General features: G+C 37.4%; 1 protein-coding gene across 4 annotated transcripts in view; it reads right to left on the reverse strand.

The window, feature by feature from the left end:
• Positions 1-26,907, reverse strand: part of SLC9A9 (solute carrier family 9 member A9) — a 208,555-nt gene that overhangs the window by 34,381 nt on the left and 147,267 nt on the right. For 3 of the 4 annotated variants that reach the window (XM_054206426.1, XM_054206424.1, XM_054206425.1), the window contains 2 exons: positions 23,861-23,909; positions 21,247-21,326 (listed from right to left, as the gene is read on the reverse strand). In XM_054206426.1, the coding sequence (XP_054062401.1) occupies positions 21,247-21,326; positions 23,861-23,909 (129 nt within the window). Of the gene's footprint in view, positions 1-9,144; positions 18,459-21,246; positions 21,327-23,860; positions 23,910-26,907 lie in introns of those variants that run through there. The other variant, XM_054206427.1, reaches the window with a different exon arrangement.

The raw sequence follows: 26,907 nt of genomic DNA on the forward strand, positions 1-26,907 counted from the left end.
ATGTCAGTGGAAACGTTTCTATCTTCTCTGATAGCACTAAGATTTTCTTCTACCTACTTTATTATATCAACTACTGTCATTAATTTTTTCCCTCTATTTTTCTTCTGGATTACAAAAAAAAGCGTTCTTTTGACTGAGCGGCATATGTGTTTGCATATATATTAGCATTCAGTTCTGCGTTCATGCAATGGCAGTTATATTTGTGTAACTGGCGTTTTCATGTTTTCATCACTCTCATCTTTATGAAAGAAATACTATTTTTCTTTTTGCTTCTCTTCAATTGCATAACATCTGCACAAAAGCAGAATTCTCAAACATGCTTCTTGTTCTGTTATTTCTTCTAAATATCAACCTACTTGTTTGTAGCAAGAGCAGTGACCCTGCCTGCAGACAGCGTGCTGATACCATAAGGAATCTCACAAGCCAGTTTTGTGGCTTGCTTCTCTCATAACACCAAATCTGATGAGAAAGTTTTGATAAAAGCTGGAACAATAGCAAAATAGGGATCTGTCAAGTTACTGTTTTCTTTCTTTCCACCATTTTAAAACATTCTAGTTTTTGCCTCCAGACTGACTACCACAATACATGCATTTTTTCCAGCTCTTGGCAAGTACTGTTATATCCACAACTTGTGAAAAGATCCTCATAAAAAGTGTGAATCGTCTTTGACTGCAGAGTTACAGGTGCAATTTGTTGTTACTGTATCTGTAGAAATGGACATCTATGTCAACAATTGGTACCTTAACTACTGTGTATTGTGGTTTATTCAGCTGCAAAAAAAGGAACAGTAATATTTATATCACAGGTGATCTTTAAAGAATAAATATTTTAAGGTGCGTTGAGGTCTGTGCTGAGGCTCTACTCATATACGTGCGCTACAGAAAATTGGTTTGAAAATTAGGCTAAAAACGCGCCCAAATCTGCATGTATTAAAATGGATGGAAAAAGCTCCCCTTGACTTCAGTCGTGCTGCTTATGGTCCATGCAACTTCTGTGAAGTTACATGGTGAAACTGGTGTGAACTTGGGAACAGAAGCCCAAGATCCTTTAACTTTGCATACCACTGTCATATGATTAAATAGGTGGTAAAATAAAGGCTTTATTAAGATTCTTCTTAAAACTTCAGATGATTTCTAATTCAGCAGTTCTTGAATATTTTGCCTATTTTGTGAAATTTACCTCCTAAAATTAAAGACACTTAGACACTTTTAAGAAAAAAAAAAGTTGTGCAATATCCTTGTTTTTTATGTTCAAGCAGTGTTAACAAAATTAAGGCACGTAGCCACAGCATGAAAACAAACTTGCATACTGTTTTGACATGTGCATCCCATGGAAGGATTGCTAATTGGTGAAAATGCCAGTCATTACAGGAAGTGATTCATTCTCAGGAGTGGATGATATCTACTGATGCCACATGGCATAGAATCAATGGTGTGGGAACCAGTCATGACCACTATTTAAAGTATTTGGGAGAAATTTCAGTCTTCAAAATGGATCTCCCACAGAAAGAATTGCACTTTTACCCTGTTGTGAGCACAGAAAAGGAGGAGTTGTTTCCAGGGGAACATTGAAACAGAGAAAAATAAGAAATCACTGAAGGAAAAAATAAATCTATGTATACATGTTTTTTAATTTTGGTAGAAAGGAAAAATAGTGCCACTCACCCACTCTGTGCTCACACAGTGGTGCTGGAGAATGAACAGTGACGGTTACCGTGGGAGTGAGCTGGTATGAGCACTGTAAGGGCGCAGTTGTTTCCTGACAGCTGGAGTCGGTGGGTTTTCCTAAAGCCCTGCACTGGGGAGTGGGGTGGTGCTGCCTCTGGGGACTCATAGTCACAGGGCACAGCTGCTGGCGTTTCACCAGCTGCATGTGCTGTGCTGAGAGATGGCGGAAAGGGGAGTGGGTGAGCCATACCTCTATTCTGCCCCTTTCTTCCTAGATACTTCCACAAATGTTCCTCTGTGCCCTTGGCAGTGAAAGATCTTGCTGTGCATCTTCAAAAAATCAGTCTTTTGCCCATTCTTGCCTCCCAAGACTGGAGACATACCTTACCTCAACATCTGAAAAGCTGTTAGCTCTGTGAGCTGGGACATTGTTTTGTTTATGAAATGCCAAAGGTCATTCTTCTGATTTGTCGTGTATCCTGTAGATTCAATGATACACTTAGTGCAGAGGTGCAACTGCAGCTTTTATAGGTTTCTCCTGCTAGACATTAGCTAGCTCAGGCTCTGGTAGCAATGCAACAGCAGAAGCAGCATGCCTTAGTGTGGGACAATTGTTAGGGAGCCTACTCAATTTCCAGGACAGGAGTTGCACTGCTGGAAGCAAATGGGCAAGAGTTGTCATAGTCATTAGTCAGATTTAGTAAGACACAGAACATGCTCTCATCTGTCAGGGATAAAGAGCAAGTTAAGTTTCATTAAAAGGACATTATCAAATGCTTATGAAAATCAGAAAATAGGCTTCCATTCCCGCAAGATTATCAATTTGCCTTCTCCAGTGACTGTTAGTCATAGCCTGCTGGTGGTATAGTTTACAATTGCATAAGCAGTGGCCGTGCCGGTGGTATATCTAAGTGAAGAATGAGAAACCTTGACAGACTTGCACTTGAATTGTGAAGAACAACATCTTTTAGAAGTCTCTAAACAAAATATAAGCTATTAAATGTGTTGCTGCAATGAAGTGCTGATCTGCAAATGGAGGGCAACTCAGTGCTTTTGTCAGGGGGAAAAAAAAAGACAAGGATTTCAGCTACTTTGGAGTCTCACAGATTACCAGGAGGCAATTTTGTTACTAGAGCAGTGGGCAGAACTTCTCCTTTTCTTGCTGTATCAAAACATCCATTGGAGAGAAAGGATTTTGTTCTCTGCCATGGAGATTTCTCCAGGTACTGAAGAAAATACCACAGCAGGCTTTTCTGAATCACAAATTTGCTGGCTTGCATTTTCATGCTCAAGGTGGGAGAGCTACATTTAAACATGTGATCCTGTATTTTTCCCCTTGTAGATCAGTTCAAAACACAGCATTTGGTCCTTGTGGGGAACAACAGGGATAATTACAGTGGTGGTAGACTCTGTGTGTAATTATGGAAATCGCATTCCCACAGTATATGGAGAGGTTTTAAATGTCTCGGTTTGGAGTTTTATTATATTGTATATGGCTCAACTAAATTTATGAAAAGGACTGTGCTTGTTTTTTGCATATATCTAATTCATGTCATTCAGCACATAATCATATATGATTAAAATATATGTTTAAAAAATACAGATTGTACTATGTGTGTATGTATGGTACAATTTGCAGGTAGCTCTTAAAACCAGTCATGAGGCATCTTTAAAGTCTGTTGAAAATGCCATGCTAATGGTTTAACTGAGAAAATGGATGATTCCAACAAAACAAATGAACCTATGGAAATAATACCTGTTGATTCATGGAAACCTTTTAATTTACAGATTAGAGGTCATCAAAATACTGTTTCTTCTATGCAGGTGACGTTCTTAAATAATGGTTGACATGCAACAATTCAGATCATCAAAAAAGCCCTGTAGGATGATCAAAGGGAAAGGATCTTACAGATATTTTTTTTAACCAGTCTACTAAGGAAGCATGACTTATGATGTTTATTAAAGTTTCAACTCTTCGGGTTTTATTAGATTCCCTTCAGACTTTTCAGAGAAAAATTACTGCCCATAGACAATAGCTGACAAAGTCTTATGGAGGCTGAAAACATTAGATATGGTATCAAGTAGCTGCATTGTAATCTCAGTCAGTTTTAGCAGCAATTTATTAATTAACCTATGGACAGATATTCTAGGGCTAAAGGATTCTGAAAAGATGATGGTTTTTACAAGTATGCTCCTGGAGGATTAGTATTTATTGGAAGCCTACTACAGCTACAGAATATTAGATAAGTGCTTATAGATAGTAGACTGGCAGCAAACTACCATCTACTGGCAACAACCCCAAACCAAAACAACCCACTCAACACCTAAAAATAAGATTTAAAAAAAAAATAATCCAATCTATCAAAAGGCAATGAGGAAAATAATAGTTCTAACATGAAAACATCAGGGTCAATGGGAAACTTCAACTTGAGCTGAGACACAGATTTAAGGCCCTTTCAGAATCAGATGAAGATGAAAGACAGAAAAAAACAGGTTGGGAAACTATACAATTGCAACTGGATACTGACACAAGTGGAGCCAGAACTGAAGTGATGCAGTGCTTCACCGAGGATGAAAGAGGATGGTGATTAGAGTTGAAGACTTATTTAGATCACCAGGGAAGAAAGCATTTTCAAGTAAATGTCTTGTAAAGAATTTGGCCATCCAGTGAAAAGGCTAGTGCCGTGATGAATGCAGAAATATCACTAACCAGTCTCTTAGAACTGAAAGAAAGTTTCAACACATTAAGGTGCGTGTACTTTGGCTACATACTGAAACTCATTAGATGATTAATCTTAAATCAATCAGTGTAAGGAAGTAAAAATGCCAAAGAGAAATGTTAAATATGTTCCTTAGCAGGAGAACAAACCAGTACCCTCAGCAACTGAGAGAGAACTGGGAGAGGTTAACTTCAATTCTGTAAATGCCAGCATGGGAAGGATAAAAAAAGCAAAATGATGCTGAATGATTTTTCAAAGCTTGATCTATCATTTATGGCTTTTATGCAGATCTACAAATCATGACCAGCTGTTTATTTCCAACTTACCTATGTCCTCTTCATTTGGAAATTCCAATAGGAAGACTCTAGAATTAACCTCCTGCAGAAAGGCACCTGTTCTCATTTCACACAGCTAAGGTATCACCTTGTCTTTGTATTTTTGCATCAGTTGGTCTTGGCTTATAATTTGTAGGTTAAGTTTGAAGCCATAAGTGTCCTCACCTTTTCAAGTGCTGTAAATTAGCATGGTCTGGTATTTCAGAAAGAGAGAGTTGGGTTATATATTATTTTAAAATGCCATCATACCTGTGAATAGAGCATATACAAATGAACAAATACAGCTTTAAATGTAGGCTGCTTTTCCCCGCAGTATATCAGTAATAATTTGTCTTAGATTTTGTTGTGATATATTATTTAATAATGTAGGAATCTTACGAGAATACTGAAGCTTGAGTGAAGTTTTTACTTGTATTCTCATTGACATGTGTTTTACATGCACACTGATGAAACGTCTCTCTCCTTAACATCTGCCTGATCCCTTTGCGTTGCCTGTTCTCTATTCTGCTTGTCCATACAACTTAGTGTTAAATATTATATTTAACGTATAAATATTAGGTTGTTAAAAACTTAGCATATCCTTATGAGAGCATCGTGCATCATGTAGCTCTTTACTTGGTGACAGATCTTGCAGATGGTCCTTCCACTGTGAAAAGACACACGTGGAGGTTGTGCCCCTAGTCTGCAGGACTCTGTAGGGAAGGCTGGTAGTGCACGCTGGGTGTCCTGATGCTTTCAGATTCCTCATGCTCATCTTGGGTTTACTCTGGCTTTCACAGCAGACAGTTGAAAAGCATCTCAGCCTTCAGTAGGCATGGACTGCACACACCATTCTTAGTCACTTCAGTGGCAGAAGAGCTCATTTAAACTTAGTTTCTATGATTTTTATTGTGTCCTGGGGCAAAAGGATTCAGTAGTTTTTTCAGTTCCTGCATGTGAAGGAGGAGCAAGATCTTGCACACTAGACAGCTCAGGTATCTACCCCTTCACTCATCATCACGCAGGGTACCTGTAACCCTGGCTATTGCTCCCAGTTGGTGAGAGTTATTGCTAAACACTGAAGTGTATGCTGGACCAAGCACCCTTAAGACTGGCTGTTCTTGCCTGGTGCCACCATTACATCAATCTTCACAACCCAGTGAAACAACAGGAAAGAACAGCCAAAGAAAATTCTGCCCTCAGTTACAGTGGTGCTAATGCAGAATAACTAACTCCATCTGTGCTGGATTTAGTACTTGGAGCAAGAGCTGTTATGTCAGGAGTCATATCGATTCCACTCCTTCCAAGGGGCTTATTTTGGATTTACTTTTACATTGGGTTGTTTGTTGCTTTATTGACACTAATACAAGGTGGCAGTGAATGTGTGTGCTATTTTTGCATGTAATTCATCTATATACTTTTCCTGTATGCTATTTTCACAACAATTTGTGTAACTGTAGTTTTAAAATAAAACATAAAATAGGAAGCATAAACACGGAACAAAGAAAAGAAGTAACCCCTATGCTCAGATAACACAACTTTTGCAAATGTAATTAATGCGTAGTCTAAGGGGACTAGCTGAAATTCTGTGCAGAATCATTATACACCCCCTGACCTTCCAAGCTCTCTATCATTTATTGTGAAATTTGTTGCTAGAAGATTCCCTGAAATGTGTGCATTCTAGCAGCAGACATCAAAACTGCAGGTATTAAGACACAGGGCATAGAAACATAAGAATCCAATAATCTTCTGGCTGTGTGTGATAGATTGTAGCTCTTTAGACTTAGTCTTGAGCATTATTTGATAGTTACAGTTTCGCACACAGTAGCTCTAAAAAATGTTCGTTGCTGAGGAGCTTACACCCACCTCTGTAAGCAACTAGAATCCAAATTAACGATAATGAGAACCGTTCATACATCAGAAGGAGAAAAGAATGCAAGAAGAGTCATTTCTCTCCTGAAGCAGCCTGTCTCCTCGACTGTCAGTAGAAGGAACGCATACCTTAGGAAATCAGTCTTCTCTTGTTAATTCCAGCTGAAATGTCTCAAAAATGTTTCTTGCAAGTGTTTTGACAGAAAGTACAGAGAAGGATAAGAGGTCTATTCCTCTGGTGTTTCAGCTGGAACTAACACTGGAAGGCTTTTAAAGAAGAATATAGTGAGGAGGCTCAACAGTCAAAAGGGGAGCTTATGCATTAATATCCAAATTAAAGTAAAACTTCTATATCTGAAAAAGTAAAAGCAAAACAAAATAAAAAAAGCAGGAAAACATTGGCGAAAAACAGAAGCCTCTTAACAGGTCAGAAATACTTCATAAATGGAAATAAGGACTTAGTCCTCTTCTCCAATGTCCAAAAGCAAAAGGGCTTACAAAGGCTGGTGCTGACAGCATATAATCATATGAGAGGAAGTCAGGAAGGGCCCCATGCACATCAAATGCAAAGCAAATAAGCATTTTAATTCAATCTGTCAAAATTAATTAGAAACAAGATTAAAAAAAACCTTCACAATCAGATGAAGCATTAGCTTGTTAATGTTAATTCCTGTTCTGTTATTGTTTGTGATAAACTGAGTCATAGCTATTTGCTTTGCAGCTGATGAACTGCTCTACAGAATCTGAATTTCCTTTTTATTTACCCCTGAAAGTTTGAGTAGAAAGTATCTATCTGCAGTGACAAGCTCATAGCGTATCTCCCCAGCCGTGGGGAAGGGAGGTTTTGGGGGCAAGGTCTTGCTGAGGCTTCTGCTGCAGGAACTCCCCTCCCCACCCGAAGGACCTGCACGCCTTCCAGGGAAGGAATATGGGAGTGGGTCCCAGATATATCTTATGGGGAACTCCTGAGAGAGCATTTGTGATGCGTCTGCCCTGAGCTTCCAACCTGATCTGATCTATGGCTATTTGCTTACAGCTTCCTAGTTGTATTTCATAGCATACCTCCTTGGTCTTTTCTTGCCATGTGTGCTCAGGAGATAGCAGCTCTGGCTTGGCACTGCTCTCATGTGCAGTGTAGCTTTCAGATTGCAATTACCTTGCGCATGGAGGCAAAGCAAGCATATGTCTACTTGCTAGTGAATGTGCAGCCATTTTTGCTCATTTGCATTGATTGGACCTGCCACTCTATGCATGAAATCATACCCCAAGCTTTCTCTATGCTTTGTGTCAGGTTTGATCTGACCAACTCAGTAGGGATATTACTGTAAACCCCACTGTGTAATGAAGGGGTGTTGTGCATTCTCAGAAGAACTGCTATGTGTCTGGACTAAGCGTGGTAAGGCTTGATCCAGGAGGTGCTTTTACTTTGAACAGATGTATCTAATGTTAGAAAAACATTGTAAATATGTCATTATAGGAACAGGTAAAAAGATTATTGTGCTGTGCTGTACAAAGGGTGGTTATGTAGAGAGAGGACTGAAAAAGCAGCCCAAGACATAATGCTCATTTTGTAGTTGCACGTGTAATTTAAGCATCCACGTATTTATGCTTAAAAAATAGGATCTAGCTCTCCTATGGGCAAAAGTAAAAACACCACCATTCTTGTTGTATCTGTAGCAACAGAGTCTAAAGCAAAAACATATAGAGATGCATTTTTTACTATATAACAAGTTAAAATAAAAATGTAATTTTCAGCTATCCTTTATGTTCTTGGAAATCTTGGTGAAGATGCACAGTCAAATAAAATGAGCAGAGTGGGCATTTTACACTGTTAAGAATAGACCACAAGTCACCTCCATTATTAGCCACAAATTTCCTTAGGTTCCTAGTCATATCCCTATGCATGGTAAGAAGCAACCTGGGCTGGGAAGAGAGGCATCAAAGAGGCAGACACCTCAGTATCACTGTAACTTGGGCAGGGCTGTGGAGATATTTCATTTCTGCCTTATTTCCTAGAGTGACATGATAAGTTAGGTGTCCTTGTACTATCCCTAACTCATTGAGACAGCAGTGAACTGAACCAAAAAACCTCAGCTGCCAGGTGAGTTACTGGCCATTTTTTACATAATAGCCTGGGTGTTAAAGCACCAATCTGGGAAGTGAAAGATCAGGATTTTTAGTTCCTCTTAGCCCAAGAGGGTTTGAATCAGCTGTTTCTATTTTCTAAAAGAATACCCTGGCAGGCAAGATAGAGACTGGCCTGTGTTGGGGCCATGCTTTCTCTTTTGAATCTTGCTACCGAGACTGCACCATTGTGTAAGTGAGCATGAAAGTAGGGAAAATGACAATTGAAAAATATTATTATATTCACTATGGACCACATATATATGTAGTCCATATTGTTATAAAATATTGTAAAATATACATAATAATAGATAATATATATGTATTATACATACATATTGCAAATTATATATATTCCATATTGTTTTTATTCTTTCCTTATATTTTAACATTTAAGGTATTATTGAGTATCACAGATAATTAAACATAAAAACTGTATCTCTCTATTGCTTCTTTAAATTTGTGTAGCAACCTGTGGAACAACCAGATTCAGAGTTGCTTTATCTGCATTTTCATGGATGATTAACAAATAGCGTTTTCTGCATAGCAAAAAGTGTAATTCTCTAGTGTAGCTGGAAGGACCAAGCCCTGAAGACCAATCACATCTTTATCCACGCCAGTTCCCACTGGTATCTGCCATGATACAAAGTATCAATAGCAGTTTAACTATGTCTTAGCAGACCGTACATATGTGTTTTTTACATCTGAGTTTTAATTAAATGTGAATGAACCTGATATGCAGTCATTTGTGCAGCAAGTGTAATCGTATTTTATGCATTTGAAACTTTTGGATGCCTGAAGTACATGAAAAGCACTTTACGGGTACTCGCGTTATTGCATATTTCATTATAATGTAATTCTATATTAGATATTCTATTTATGCAGAATCCAAAAATAGTTTGTGCTGTGTAGCAATGCAAATTTCAGTGAATAATCCACAAAGAATTTCAAAGCCTTAACCATTTGTGACATGCACTATTCCGTATCTTTAATGAGGACTCAGCCTGTGAATAAATCTTACTGGGCTTTTTATGAGTAAAACCCATTTCTGTGCTTCCCCATTAAAGAAGGGTCTATCACTTCTTATCGTAATCACATTGAAAATATTAGGGCTTATCATTACTGTTCAAAATTCCTCAAACTGGTTTTAGGTGTTCTGTCAACAGTTAAAGTGTAAATCAGGTTTCTGCACTGTAAGGCTGTGCTCCCTGCTTCCCACCTGATGGCTGACGGCTGGAGAATGGGAAAGCATACAGAGTTTTATGACCAAGGCTATGTAGGATAGTGCAATAGCTGAGGACAAAAACCACTTTCCCCTTAACTTTCTTTTTAAGGAATCCAACTTAAATCAATTTAGAATGGAGGGAATTTCTTTCCTGCCAGTTTAGGGAAACAGCGGACGTGAATAGGGATGCTTTGTTTTACCTAGTATAACTGAGACTCTTAAGACACTGAACGCAGAGACGTATACAGTGAAAGGCTCGAAGGTTGTATGCATTGATAGGTTCCCTTCTACTGGTGTAAAATAAGACTAATGGACTGCTCAAGTTAATGATATTACACGGCTGTAACAATTGCAGTTCAAATCATCTCTGAGTTTTGACCACAGGTTTTTAGTGGTGTACCAAACACAAAATGAAACAGGAAAGGAACCAATTCTTGAACTCCTTACAGACGTTACAAAGCTGGGACTTCTCTTTTTCTATTCTTTAAAATGGTACTAAGCAGAAGTTTGGCTGCTGCTGAGGATATAATAACTAACTATTTACTGTTTAAAATGTTAAGATTATGGTCAATGTCAGCGGGTTATTTTAAGAAATTCCGTATTTCAAAAAGTGTTAAAGAAAGGCTTCACTTTTTAACTGGTTTTCCCTACTTCTGCATCCAAAATTAAATATTGGAAGTATTATAATGGGATAAAGAGTCAGTTCAGAAAATCACCAGGTTGCTTTTTGCAGAGTAAATAAAACACCCCCTATAAATTTCTAATGAACAGACAGCAAAACACTCAAAGTCCATCAGCACTTTGTAGAATTTGAGCGAGATTTTACTATTCATAGCACAATTGTCTTCTCAGTACTTAGCTATATGGAAGACCAAAAAAAAAAAAAAAAACTGTAAAAATTGTAATCTGTAAAACCCTGCATAAATAATACATCCTTTACAATAATTTTTAAAAATTTTTAACAGATTAAAACTTTTTCATCAGGTATAACAGCAGAAGTTAAAAAACAATTTGACCAAAATCATCAGACCAAAATGCTTATTCTATTCCTTCATGTAATTAGGTACACGTTTCCCTACTTTCTGCGACAGTATTTCTTGCTTTTTGAAATAGCCCTCCAGGACATTGAACCTACAAATTTTTGGTATTATTTTCATCATCTTTTAGGTAAACTCTAGACATTTTGTCAGAGTTATTATTTTACAGTCTATCATTATTCCTCTCCCTCTGCACAGCTATGTGATCAAGCCACAAAGGAAGCATCTGAAAATGTTATGTGCTCCCACCTATTCCTCTACTGTTTGCTTTCAGGAATGGCTCCTTTTTCTAGAAGTAGAAGTTCATGAAATAATTGTGCTGTCCTGTTCTGTCACAGACCATACGCTCTAAGTCATAACATCTTCCTATGCCCCTGTTGCTAAGAACACAGTAACAGGTTTTATGGTTATGATGCTGGTATCAGAGGAGTAGAGCTGGTGCCGTGATTGGAAATACAGCTCGTTTTCTTTATCTGTACGTCAAACTGGACTCTGTTTATGACAAGCAGATGCATACTGATAAAGTTCTAAAAATACTGTCACCAAAATTTCTTCAGCTTCTGGGCCTATAGGAAGGAGAAGATTGTATAAATCTGAATGCTGCATTTACTATGAGTAAGTAAATCACACTGTGCAAAGAAGGTCAGGATGACAAGTTCTGTCAAATAGCTTTTAGTAAGAAGCTCACAGACATGTTCAGCTGGAAGCAATGGTGCTAGCTTTACGGAAAAAAACTCTGCGAAGATAACTGGAATGTACAGAAATCAAGAGGTTCCTGAGCTCTAGGTCTATATTTATGAAAAACAAAACGCCACAGCCTTGATTTTCAGAAGTGCTCTGCTGATTGTTTTGGCATCTAAATTAAAAGACTGTGTTCCTATGGACACTATACTCTGATTTCCATTTTACTTGAAGCTTGTAGTATAATTTAGGATGAAAGGTAGCCTTTGTCTCCCCTGTTTGGGACTTTTGCATTCTCTTAAAGTAAGCTCGTAAGATGTGATGATCTGCTGCAATACCTAATGCAAACTTGTAGTCAGCCTAAATCAGTATTTTCATTCTTCTGATTTATCCTCTCCACCTTCCCTTAGCATGCCCTTGAGAAGTGCTGGTTCTATGATTGGTTGATTCACAATAGACTTGAACATGCGATGATGCAATTGTTCTAGTGAATCAGGCACCTATTTCAATATCAGAAAATAGAAAATGGCTCTTGAGTTTCTCTGCTGCCAAGAATTGCATTATTTTGAATCACTGATTGCCAGAGTGTTCTTAAAATTAGAGGCAAATGGTTTTTTTTTTCCCCTCACATTTGCACATTTGCCTCAGCCTTATTGGTGGTTCTGTGTTACAGAGTGCTAAAGTAGTTTAACTCAACTCAAACTATCACATCCAATACAAACTGAGGATACCAACACTGCTTTTTCCAGAGCAATGACCTAAAACAGGAAGAATGCCAATATACAGATTAAGGTTCCAAATAAGACCTGTATTGAGGGCCTCATCCACACCCACTGAAGGCACTGGAACATGTCAGTGACTTCAAGGGTTTTGCATGCCAGTATTAGCTTTCTGTAAGTGAGTTCAATTTAAGAATACTTTCTAATGGAAAATCATTAACGTGCCCTTTGGCATTCCTGGCAGTAACCTTAATCATACTGAATTCCTTTAGTCTTACAGCTATTACAGGAATACCACTGTAATTTAACATTAATAACAGACCCTTACTAGGAAGTATTACCAATTTCTTGCTTAGGTGATGTTATAATTAGCAATATCTTGCTGTGACAATTGCCGCTGTAAAAGAAGTGCCATTTATAGATGGTATTACATATGCAGCATGTTCTGCATGCATGTCCAAGCATTCTGATATGTGCTAAGTGACTGGAAAGGCAACAGTGAAAGATATACATGCAGAAGAACATTTTAAAACACCTTAGATGTAATGCAAAGTCACTTTTTGCACATACAGGGCTGTAAATGAAGTAAGAGACTTGAAAGAAGGTTTTAAGTTATGCTTGATTAAATCTGTATTATAATCTTCTGGTACTCTTATATCATACTTAGGTCTCCTGGGTGCTGTTAAGTTTTGTCAGCCAACAAACTATAATTTCATGCTTGAGTGGACTAATACAAGTCCAGGCTTCTTTTTCTTTGTACATTCAGACTACAGTATGCTGTAATAATAAAGTAAGAAGGGAGGAAAAAATAAAGCAAAATAAAGAATTGTCACATGGAATAACAATTAATACTTATCAGTAAAATCAGATACAAAGATGTCTTGAGCTATAATTTGTTGAGATCAATAAACTGTGAGTCAATTTACTTCACTAGGCTTTAGATCAACCCTTCAAGTTCTGTATTTTGATTTGACAGGTACTGTAACACAGAAGTAAGCTGCAGAACTGGATGGTCTTTTTTAAATGCAGCAATTTTTCTAGTTGTGTCTTTTGTCCATGCTGGAACATTTGGCTTTTGGTCAACAGCTATTAATACAGCACCTCCGTATAAAATATGGGTATGAGAGGAATCCTCTGTACTTAGTTCTGTCTTGGTAGCATATGTGCTGAATTTCTCTTATGCTAAAATGTAAATCTTGACACTGTCTAGTTTTAACATGCTACAGCTTGTATGTGCCTTCATACAGCTGAAAATAACATTAAGAGAAAAAAAACGAAAACAGTTCCGCAAGCTGGATTGCCTGACTGAGGCCTTGCTTGTATGAAGTGCTACATTCTCTTGATGGGACTTGTAAGCATCCACTGATGTGGTGAATAGCTTCAGAAACAGCTCTTGGTAAATCTGGGAGGAATGGCTTGGGTATTTCAGCTCTCGGGTGTAGTGCAAAGGTTCCTCAGGTCGGGTGGGGACTGACCACTCATCCACAGGCAGGGATGAGGCATGTAGTGGTGCTTTGCTGGGAAAAGGGGCTTCTTTAATGCCAGCTGCTAAAACATACTGACAGAAATTAGTTGTAGCCAGTCAAAATTTTTCAGGTGTGTTATCTCTGTGTCTAAAGTGTGCGTTTGCTGAAATAAAAAAAGTCACTTTCAGCAGCATTGTAGACAGAAGTTTTGCCTGTTTCCTACCTCTTCCCCTTTACCCCCCCTGCTCTGGCACATTAACAGTCTCTTCTGAGAGCTCTGCAAAAGCCAGATTTCTCAGGGCTCCAGAGGTGCCAGTTCCACCTCTCTACCTTTTTTCAATTTTCTGACCTACTTGGTGGGCTGCCAGACTCCTATGCAGCTGATGAGCCTCAGAAACATTTCAGAAATACTTAAAAAAAAATAATCGACTTTAAAAATGAGCTTTGGAGTTGTTTTGTACTGGAAAGATTTGAGTTACATTTCTTCTGTGAAAAACTTTATATTTAAATTTAAGAACTCCTTGTGTGATGAGGATTGTAGTTTCTATAGTTTCTAGCTATTGCAGATTTTAATGCATTTTAATATAGTTTTACATGAAAGAAAATGACATAGTTACATAAAACCCCATGTGTTTATATTTGGGCCGTTGTGGTCTGTGAAACAATTTTTATATTTGGTTGTGGTCCTCGTTATCAGAAATTGAGAAAACCCCTTGAACGGCACAAACAAAAGGTATACTGCATCAAATGAGCTAGGATGTTAAATGGAAAAGCTGGTGATTATACACCAAGTTGTCTAGAATATGCTGTAGGCCAGGTTCTGCCTTAGAAACCATGCAAAACTGACAAAAATCAATGGCTGTTTGATGCAAAGAACAGAAAAAGAGAACCTGGCCCAGCACGTCTCCGATGGATGACAACAAGGATTCGATAACAGCTTACACAATGTTTTGGGGTTTTTTGACTTTACTGTGAATCTCTTTTCACATCAAAGCACTTCCTCTTTTCTCAGATTGCAATAATAATGACATGCTCTCCTTCTACACTTGTCCCATGCCTGCACTGCTTACCCATTATTTTGAACATTGATTATTTTTTAAATCCCACAAAGTTTCCCCCATGTGTGTCTCTATTCCTTCCCTTAAAGGCAAAAGCACTGCATACTACTATGAAGGCTTTAAAGAAATCAAGGCATTAGATATAATGGTTTTGCTACCAGCAAAGTAAAAGCCTTTGGCAAAAATAAAATCTTCTTCCAGAATTACTTAGTTTTCCTATTATTTTATATAAGAGAAAAAATAAAGACTATGAAAAAGAATCTGATCTTTCTATTTTCTACCCTTGTCAGTTCCTTTTCTCCCTAACTACATTATTTTTTTGCCTCTTTTTTCAGTTTTAAACATGTAAATAAACCTTTCGGCAATTTATCGAATCTTACTGTCAGGATGAAAAATCTAAATAGTAAAAATTTCAAACTTTATCTCCTTTTGATTGTATTTTGTGGAAACAAAATTCCTGCAGCTCCCTTGTCCCTTCAGGATAACGGCAGGGAAAGGATGGGTTCAAAGACTTATATTTTGCAATAAAAATAACAAGAAATGATCACAAATAATCATAGACTGGGTTAGGTACATATGTCTCTATGCGATGGAAGGGTAAAAAGGAGCATATGTGAAATACTATAAAAGAACCAGAGATTTTTTCATTTAACACTTTGTATTTAACTTTGCATTTATACTTAGCATTCAACTCACGTTTAGTAATGTTTTGTTGTAAAAATACCTGGACAAGAAAGAGATTTTCAACGAATTGACATGAGAGAAACTTTACAAATGAGAATGATTTTACTTGCATATTCAGCATGGAATTGTTTAAGAATTATTTATCCAGGTTTCTTTCTGTGAATGGAGGACAAACTGAGGTCACTTATTATTCTGGTTAATCATTAGCCATGTTTATTTATTAGGTTAATTTGCAGAGTTTCAACAATCTTGCGTCCTTGGAAAGGGTCAGGAAATAGCACGAAATCAGATATACTGATTATTTGTGCTGTAAAAACAACGAGTTTTTCTGGATCACATGCTTGAAAATTCAACATGTTGTTGGAATGAGTTTTGAACAAAGTTCATGAAATTGTTGCTAGTGATAAAATACCTTCTGGGGACCCTGTCCTGCTAAAGTTTGCAGTGCTTGAGAAAACCTTATGGTACAGTTACCTGCTCTTGCATCATGTTCATGTTATGATATCCACTATAATCCATTCACTAGGATTTGTGCTTTCCCCTCAGCTTTTACTATGATCTACTTGTAACACCTGCAAAACTGATTCTTGTGCTCTATTTGCATATCTGTGCTACGAGGTCTACATTTCTTGCTAGTCAATTACACATTACTGTTTCTGTGTGCTGCCTGAATTTGCTTACGTTACGTTATCTGATGCTGCTTTGATTCATAATTAGACTGAAGTCTTGCTGCGATAAAATTGTCTTTTCTGTTTTTGAAAACTGTCTAGCAAAATGAGGTTCAGGTCCAAAACTAGGATACCATGTGCTATTTTGCTGTCGTCATTGACGTGATAAAGAATATCAAATCAGAATATTAGTGATTAAGAAACGTTTCATTCTTCAGCAGGTAAAAGAAAATGGTGTGCACATGCATGTTTACAGCCTCTTGTCTTTTCCTTCCAAAGATTTCTGTCTCTGATATGAGAGTGGCAAGTCATCCCATAAGGAAAATTCAGCTGAAGACCACAAAATGCTGAATTTTTCTTTGATTGTCAGTTCACCCTGGAATGCACTTTTGCTTTTAGTAGCGTTTCCATTTTCTCACAGGCACAGAACAGTACTTATCTTACTTCATCGGCAGCCATTATGGCTGTTTTATCCACGTACAAAGCATAGGAGAAATAAAATGATAGGTGCCCTGATAAGTTAAGGAGGATAAACTTTTGAAGTCTACAAATAATGCAGTTCCTTTTGGCTGATTGATTTCAGGTAAGTGCAAAGGACAAAACCAACTTAAAACAACTTTTTTTTTTTTTTAAGCTGAAAGGAATGTATCTGAATGAGGGATAACTGCAGTTCAAGTAGAAACACTTTTACAAGTCGCTTTATGGAGAATTGGCTCACTCTGTCCCAGACTCCTGCTTCTATTCAGTGTAACTGAATGTTAGTTCCTCAGATTGAAAAGAAATCTGTAAAGAAGTAGAAAGCTCTCGTCTGTTTGTGGCACTGTGCATGTGAGCTGCTCAAAAGTAAAGCTCTGTGCAAGTTAGACAGCTACGTTGCTATTCAGTAGCTTGGAGCAATATCAAGGATGCACTAGGCCTGTCATTGCAATAGTTAAAATACCCAAACTAGCCAGCTAACAACAACCATCATCTTTCTCTTGCTCCCTCTCATCCCTCATGTGCCAGAGGTAGGCAGCATTAGTGCTCTGGTTGTTGTTTAGTTTTGGAGGATCACATCACACGCAATCTCATCCTCACCCCATTGTCAGAAGAAAAAAATTATTAGACTTGGCTGCAGGTGGGCCCAAGGCCTGTCTCTGGCAATTTAACACTGAAGTATTCAAAGAAACTTACCGTGCATTTGAAGTCTTTGTCCCTCTTCCTTCCCTTCTTGCATTCTCCTATTGTAATCTTGCATACATTTTCCTGTTACGCAGTAACTACTTTTTTCTCAATGCAAGTTTCAGTGTGTGCTATTAGAAGTACATATCCTGCAACATAACGTAGGCTTCTCCTTATGAAGACAGTGAACATTTACGGTAGGAAACACCTTAGCACATACATTATGCTCTCTTTTTTTCATCTTCAGTTTCAGTTATTTTTGCACTTTTGTGTTTTAGTGCAGAAATCCCAAATCCTTCCTTCTCCTCTCTGTATGCAGCACAAGAAGCTGGGAGAACAGTGTAGTCACCTTCCTGCCTGATGCTACAGAACAGCCATTGAGAGCAAATATGCCCCCACATGAGGAAGTGAGAATTACACGAACGCAGAAAGAGAAAGAAGCCTTAGTGAACAAAAAGCTTTGTATAAGATCGTGTTAAACCAGAAATGATCACAGGAGTTTAGTCTAAAGTAGCTGCAAAAACAGGTGAAGATTTTTTGCTAGTCATTTTTGTTATATGAATTTTACCTTTGTTTTTAGCAATAGATTGTAACTGGGAACATAGGCCTGTGTAGAGAGGGAATTCTGTCTCTAGTCAAGTACGCAATGTCTTGGGACCAAGCAGGCAAAAGCCAGTGATGCTTGTTGGGGCAAGCAAGTAAAGAGGTTTGGGACTCAGAAGACTTAAAAGCAAACTACTACCAGCTGGGAGCAAAGTTATTTGTGGGATGCTCTGGAATAGGATGACTTTGCGCACCATTTGTTTGAGCTCTGCCCTTATATACACAGGTACTTGCCCTTACAGGATAAAATTTCCACCTACTTATTCTTATGTTAGCTAAACTTGACTACATCTGCCTTGAAAAAACAGAAATGACAAAATAAAAGCCATGTACATAATCCGGGATTATAGATCTTGGTACTTTCCCCTGATAAATTCTTGAAATATCTTTGTTTATTCCCTCACTTTTCTACTTGCCCCAAGTAGGTTATTACAGCTTCAAATGGTAATGCATTGTAAGCTGTAAAAGCAAAGAAGTCAAAATAAATTCACTGAAATTTATCAATTTTTAGATACCAAGTATTTTATTTTTCATTTTCCTTGCTTAAATTATTGAGATGAAAATCCAAGATGACATCTCTAAGTACTTAAATGATCTGTTATTCATTTTTATTATTCCAATATTAATATTTTTTAGCCTAGATTTTAGAGAATGCTGTGTTTTTCTTAGGTATCAATGCCTGATTCAAAGATATTTGCTTAAAGAAAACAACCCTTATTGAACCCAGCTGGCTCTGGATCAGGCTCCTACTGTTTCTTTCAGAATAAAAATAAAATCGGATTCTCAAAAAGAATTTCAGGGTTTTTTTTTTTTTTTTGCATAGTTCTACCCTAGTGTGGCATGTTGCTACCTAGTGTGGCATGTTGCCATTGCCTAAGACCACTGAACTAAGTGGAAATCATTCATAAGGACAGCAAGGAACAGCATAACTTTTTGATTTCCTTAGTGATATTACCTGCCTCTTGATTTTCCCTTGTGAAATAAATAGGCATAAGAGATGCTATTGCCAGAAAGGTGGGCAGATCTGTGTCGATGCCTAAGTGAAAATGTCAAACTATAGAAACGTCACAGTCTTGTCTGCTTTCAAAGTATACAACTGGATAGATTATTATTTTGCTGTATCTTCTCTTCGAAAACTTTGTCATAATCCTCTATGCAATCTTGTATTGGGCACAAATACTGTGCTACATGGCAATTTCTTCTTCTAAATTTAGCACCGCAGCTCTGTAACATTAGGCAGGGAAAGGCAAAAGAAAGTTTGGGTGGATAATTTCTCTCTCGCTGAAAAGAATGTCTTTCAGAAATAGTCATACCAAAGAAATGCTGAGAGCTGTGAGTCATAGCATTAGCGTGTTAAACTATTATTCTGTGCAGGTATATGGGCATACATTTTCAGGATTAGTAAAATGAAGAAGTATTATTTGTAATAAAAATATATTTTAGGATAATGGCAGGGCTATAATGTCTGAAAATCTGAATTCTAAAGAAAGACTATGATGACTTGAAGAGAGTGACACTTATTAATAAATTTGTTCTTTTTAAGGATTTTTTTTTAAATCACTTAGAATATTTTCTTGAAATCCAAAAGACGTGGAAACCAGACTTTCCAGAATAAAGCATCAGACACCCACGCTCAAGATCACCACCACAGAAATAATCTCTGAGAAGCAGTGCTTCTGGTGCCTTCTAGAGTTCTGTCATTTCGCATGTACTCTTGTCAGGCTTTTTCATATTGATTTCTCCTTCCCTTCTGCCTCTGTCCCTTGTTTTCTAGCTCTACCCTTGTTGTCTCTGTCATGTCTTTTTTTAACTCATGCCTCTGTCCCGTTCTTGCCCTCCACATTTTCTTGATTTCTTTTTTCTCTTTTTTTTTTTTTTTCCTTTGCAGCAATGTTTTTCCCCCCTGTTTATCTGTTCCTTCTGACTTATCGTTTCTAAGATATACCACAACCACAGGCTATTCCTTCTGTAAAAGAAGGGGGACTGGGTGGTAGTTAAAGCCAGTTATGCTGGTACTCAGCATTAGCATTTAAACATATTTTCCCCCTCTATACAGCATTCACCTACCCTTTCTAAGTATTCTTGAAGAATTATTCTAGGGAAACACTTTAATGCTAAGTGTTTTTTGGCTCTTAGAACTGCTCTGGTAGATGAATCAGGGCAATACATTCATTGTTAACCAAAAAGATGGTTTTTTCCATCAAAAGTCTCTTTGAAGGGTAACTTCACTTGAATTCTCTAAGAACGCTGTATTCCCAAAGAGTTACATTTTATCAGCTGAAATACTTCATCCTAGTTTGCTGTAGCTGGTATCAGAAAAACAGACATGTAGCCTGAATGTTACTCTCTACTCTGCAGGGTAATGGACCAATAGATGTGCTATTGGATACTGGTAGAGCTTTGCCTGTTTGGCTCCTGAGCCAGTATGCACAGAAATTAGCAGATGGGCTTCTCTTATATTCGTTCTATATCTCTGTTAAAGACTTAGGGCATGACTGTTACTGTGGCATCTTACTGATAGCTATGCAAAGCCTTTGCAGAGTCAGCTTAAAATGGCAATAAATTAGAATGGTAGCTTTCACCATCTTTGCAAAGGCATTAGTGACAGTATGGGTGTCAAAGACTCTGCTCTACCTTGGCTTTGGGAGGATGTAGACGCGAGAGAGTGTTGCCTCAGTAAGAATGCGAATAGAAGCACAAAGGCTCGGGAATTGGGGACTAGGAAGTATGAGCTCCAGGGAAGTCCTGGGAGCTGTGTCTTCATAATAGGTGCATCTTCCTCTGTTTGTAAGAGGTGTGGGTAAACCAGTCTTGTCTTATTTTTACTTTCTCTTGGGTAGCTACTGCTTTGTGAATACATGGACAGGCAGCAGCCATTGGGCTGCTTCAGTCTCCAACCTTTTGGTTTCCCAGACACAGAATTTACACCATATCTGATTAATAATTGGATTAGTTTCATCCTGGAATTTAAAAAGGTTAATTTATTTAAACCTATTGACAATATATTACTGTAGGGCAGAGCTTCTCACTCCTTACAGCCTCAATCAGGAACATACTACCACTGTACTGTCCTGCTTTTCTAGACCTTCTGTTTCTTTGAACTTTCAAAATTTCTTCCACTTACAAAAATGTAATTTATTTTAATGTCTTTAGTTTTTGTTTTTAGAAGTATAATAATTTTTGGATTTGTAAATATTTTGAAGGTGCCGGTTGTAATGAAACTATCATCTATAGCAGAAAAGGATACTTGTGATCAAAGCCATACCATATTCTGAACAGCCATGCACTCTCAGCTTTGGTTGTATTTTTATCCAAATTAGATGCAGTCTGCAAAAATAAACAAATGAATAAAGTGAAAACCATTTTATAACATAAATAAATCATGAAGTTCCAATATTAAAAATACATGTCAAACCAAATTACAACTTAACTGCTTTTTTTTGTTTTAATTTAAAAAGCCTCCTTGCAGAAATGTCATCTCTGTGAATAAGTTCAGGCGCAAATTGGCTCGTATAGCACATTTCTCATTGCTTATATACTCATTGGAAGAGTGCAGCATTTACTTTTATTAATGATTCCAATTTTATTAAGCAGCTGAGAAGCACTATATTCTGAGATCAACAAAATGATATTTCCATTTAATTGCCATTGTGGGACTACTTCAGTTTACTTCCTGCAGGATCGGATGCTATTTGCGTATGGCTAACAAAATGTCATTCCCAAAGGGATCATGATATTCTAATAATTATGGCACTACTTTTCTTTCTGTGCTTCTTTCCAAGGGGAGAGGAACACAGCTTTGGAGCTGTGTCTGAACTTCCCTGTGTATGGCTGTTACTTTTCATTCCCTGTGAATCTGGAAAGCCCAACAATGTTCTCTTAGATGGATGACACTTGTTAGTATGGGATATATGCAAGAAAACCAACTTCTTTCACTGTGAAGACACGCTAACACAGGAAAAAAATGAAAAGTAGGTAAATCAAATAAAAATGTCATATTTGAAAAAAAGAGAAAGAAAAAGACAACAAAGGGGAAGAAGAAGAATGAGAGAGATGAGATGAGAGAGAAAATTAAAAGAAATAACCTGACATAAATTGAATAATTGTGACAGGTACTAAGTTAAAACAAAGAGGGCTGCAGAGAATGCAGCAGAGCTCTGTATTAGTAAAAGACTGAGATGTCAAATACAAAAAAATCAGACAAATGAAAATAGAATGACACAGGGGGGAAAAGGAATAATCAGTGTAGCAAAACTATCTTCCAGGGTAAAATTTACTACTATAAGGAATGCTGACTTGGACATGATAGGGCATGAAAGGTGTTATATTTATTTACAACTTCTGTGTTGTATTGCCAAGTTCTTGTCAAGAGAGGTAGGTGTTAATTCACAGGGCACAGTTGGGACATTGGATGTGTTATTGTTATTCATAAACATGATTATTTTCACTTTTAATAAAAGAAGGAGAAAATTAGATGCCTAGTGACTTCTGAAGAAATCAAGTTTTCACAAAACATGCATTCAGCAGTCTCTGATCTTTGATAATTCATGAATGCTGTAAAGTAAAAATTAGAAATAGAAAATTTCTGAAATTATGTATCTTTAAAATCCAGTCAAGAATAGATTAAGTTTCTGTGTCCTGGCCTTGGTCAGAATTTGGGCTGAGACATTGCAGGAATTCCCACCAAGATGCTCAGGGAGAGTCATATTAGTTGATTAGTCCCTTCAGATTCAGAATAAATCAGGATCTTGGCATGTGGTGCAATGGAGCTTTATGCTAACCCTTTTAATTGTGACTGAGTTGTAAAACTAAGGATATGGTCAGACATGAATAATATTGCTTTTCCTTTTTTTTTCTCCAAAGAACACCTGAAATCCATTCACTTTCAATGAAATCTGAGACCCTAAATGCCTTCAGATATGTGTAAATGTTAAGAATACTCAGTATGTAAGACAGATTAAAATTCTGCCTAATGATATCTTTAACGTATTTTCAAGTGAACAGGGTCTCTTATTCATGTCTTGCCCCAACAAATTTTCTACATTTATATCACTGTTGTGTGATTTCAATTTAAGTTCCAGTTGTGCAGTCTGAAAGAGTGCACGGGATGGTATTTCCTAGAAACAGGAACACAGTTATTATTAGGTGCTCTTTTGCTTTTGGCTGTGGCAACTTGTCAAGTGCAGCGTTGCTTCTCCCCAGCCCTACTGCTGTTCCGCTTACCCTGCGGAAGCACACGGCGCGTCTCTGTGTTGACTCTATAGATTTCTACTGTTGTTGCAGGCAGTGCTGCATTTGAAACAATGCCACACAGGCATGACAAAAAAGGGAGGGTGACAGATGAACAGCTGCAGCTTGTTAAATAGCCTCCTTTAGTTTAAAGTTTTCAAGTTCACAATGTACTTATGCTTCCATGTGAAAAATAGCTGAAAAATATTTTCATAAATCTAACCTACTAGAATTGAACATTACATATTTTCCTTTTGTATTCCAGGGAATTAAACATTGTTCTGAGATGTCTCACTTCCAGAAATGCAGCATTTGGAAGGTGATAAATATTTGGATTTATCAAGGCACTACTTCTATTATTTTGTTAATTAGATCTCTCAGGATATCCACATTTATGTATAATTTTCTTCACAAATTTGTAACATTTTTAGTTACAAAATTTTCATGAGTTCATGGACATTGAAAAAAAATCTATCTCCTCTCTTTCTACCTTGTGCAATAGATACTTTGCAGCTCCTTTTTATTTTCCACCTGTTGAATATTTTCAGCTAAAATATTATTTTTGTCAAACATGATCTGCCAACAACTGAACAGTTTTTCATTCAGCGTGTATGTCTAAAATCCTGACATACCTCGTTTGCAGCTTCTGCTTTCAGATCTTCATCTGGATCTATGCCAACTCTGTTAAAAAAGAAACCAACAAAACAAAGACGGCGGTAATGGTCTGATATACATTAGAGAGCTTTGAGGGTAGAAATATTTCTCTTGTGCCACTTGTTTCTTACTATATGAGAAATGTAGAGAAGAGCTGGAAAAACATTAAATCACTGTTTTTAATCAAGGAAGTTCTTGATAAGTTTTTAGGAAACTTGAGATTCTTTTTAACTGCCATTCACAACACCCGAGATTAGATATTTACCCTGGCTCTGATCCATGTCTGGGGAGAGATAATCAAGTCATTAACCTGTGCTATGAAATCCTTTATTACTGGCAGAAGAGAGGTGTTGAGGAGGAACTGGAGTTAGGGAGGTATGCGGAGAGTAGGATGGCAGGACTCTGTCATTTCTTGACTGTGCTGCATTATGGATGGCTTCTAGCATTCAGAAAGGGCTTTACTTAGTGCACAAGGTACAGGGAAGCAAACCAGAGGGAAGAGGAGATTGTGGTGGGTGATGTGCAACGTGATGAGGACCTGGATGGTATTTTACTAATATGGACAGGAAAAAAATAAAATTGGCTGTTAAAAGTGACATGGTGGAAAAATTGGCAGAGTCTGAATATGGCTGATACTCAGAACTGCGGAGAAATGCGACTGAGATGTTATGAGTTGAATAACAGGCCTGTGCTGATGTTCACACCAAGAAAGGAAGGAGAACAAGTGAGGGATGACAAATAACAAACCTTACCAGGGGAATCTGAAGCCCATAGCTATAGAGTGACCAACAGCACCCGAATGCCTCACAAGATCCCACATAGAACCAGGTCCACCAAGCTAATAGAGAATTTACTGATGCAAATAAAATGTGCTCTTTCACTAGATTTTCATTTAAGGCCACTTTACTGTTTTTCTGACATTCTTCCTTCTTGAGTATATTTTTGCTTTTGGTAATAAGACATCAAAATAAATTTAAAAATAATATTTAATATTAAAAACTACATACCTCAGCATTCTTTCCTGTAAATATTATGCACACAAACTTATTCAGTCAGAGACAATGACAGGAACTATATGCAAAGTAGATGCTTTTTATATGTAAATACTGAATAGAAGAGAAAAAAAGACGTTTGTTTCTATCATAGCTCTTGAGCTTCAACAAATCCGAGTCCTTCAGGCATAAATATTTCTATCTTTTTATTAAAAATAACAATCCTGGTGCTGACTCAACAAGGAGACAGAACGAGTAGCTGTCTCTCTTCCTTTTTTCTTTTGGTCCTGTTCTTTAAATTGCTAGAAACAGCTTCTGATGGCACTAACCTATTCATTAGTTTGGAGTAAAGCAAGTTAGGTATTTTCCATTTCATTAAAATGGAAACATTTACATGTGAAAAGAAAAGGAAACATTATATTGAGGTTTAACCATCTGTCTGACATAGTATTTGTTATTGTCACATACAGAACAGTGGTGTCTAGGGCCTTATCTGTGCTTGGCATTGTAAAACTAAGCAGTGTGAGACAGCCCTGCACCTCGGAGTGTACAGCGTAACTACAGTGGGATGTGAATGCTGAAACAACGGCACAAATGCAAGTGTGATGGCCCCAAACTCATCAACTGGGTCAGAATCAGAAAGAGAAATCCCAGTCTCCTAAATGCAATGATGTGCCCTGATTACTAGACTACACTTAGTTGCTAGATGTGTTCACCAACAACACTACTTGGCCAGTACAGAAAAACACCAGCAGTACAATAGTTAAGGATCTGCACCATTCTAGAAATAAAAGAATTCAAAGCGTTTACGCATGAGAGGGACAGCTGAAAGGCTAGAGCAGAAACTTCCCCACACTCTCTTCTCCTTAATGAGCTTGACTTGACCTCAAAGAATCAGTCTCCTGGGACAGAAGTAATTTAGCCTTCATGCAGTTCTGAACTTACTGGAGTTGAGAAACTGCCAGTTCTGACTGATTGTGTGTGTTGGAGTTGTGATGCGTTTATTATAGAATGTGCTAAGACAACAGAAAACATTTCACCCGGGACTAAAAGGACTGTAATAGCAAATGGGAAAAAGGGGAGGCAACGGGGCCAATAGGATCCAGAGTTTCTGGCTGTGTAATATAGTTTCAGTAGCAGTGATATAACAACTAACCAATCACATTGACAACAGGAATCCACAGGCATAAAAAAAATTTGGATGTACAGAGTTCTGCAGAATTTGTGGTATGCTTAAGTTTCTCTGCGTGTATAATTTCTAATCCTTATAGTTACAGAGGTAGCTAGCTGTTTTGCTTTGTTTATTCTGCAGACATTAGATTATTATAATATAGCATGTATGAAGATACTCACATGAAATCTTAACAGAAATATTACATTTTAAGTGTAATTTAAGCTGGCTTTAAGCCAGAAAAATCCAGCAATAAATATCTGATGAAATCACACTTCTGTCTTAGATTTTTCACATAGGAAAAAAAAAAAAGGTTTTTATGCCATGTGAATGCCGTAGAACTACAGCTGATGCTTTCCTTTGGTCTGGTCTCTCATTTAAAACACAGGGTCAGATGTCATTGCTGTTTTTCTCATGAAATAGTATCTCGCTACTGGAAATTTGTGTGGATAGCACAATCTTACCTATTGATTTAAAGTCCCTTGGGAAAAGGACCCGATCATTCTTTGCATTCTATGTGAGGTTTTTTTAATGCATTAAAATAGCAATAAATTTTTTGTAATATTTTGCATATTAGCAATTTTATTAAGTATGCACTAAGCAGACTTATTTCAGTCAGTTCTGAAATTGAGGCTAATTATTTCATATCAAACGTAGGCTTGGGAGCCTAACATCAGGCACCTAGCATTGCAAATCATGGTCTGCTATAATTAGCTCTGATATACTTGACATGAACTAGAATGCTATTTTTAAATTGCAAATGTTGAAAAAACAAAGCATAAGGAATTACATGAGACAGTCAAGACAACTGAAGTTAACTACTGATATGCACTTCAAGTTTACATCCTTGACTTCCTCATAA

Source organism: Rissa tridactyla, chromosome 6 (genome assembly GCF_028500815.1).
Source record: "Rissa tridactyla isolate bRisTri1 chromosome 6, bRisTri1.patW.cur.20221130, whole genome shotgun sequence".
In the NCBI taxonomy this organism is placed as follows: Eukaryota; Metazoa; Chordata; class Aves; order Charadriiformes; family Laridae; genus Rissa; species Rissa tridactyla.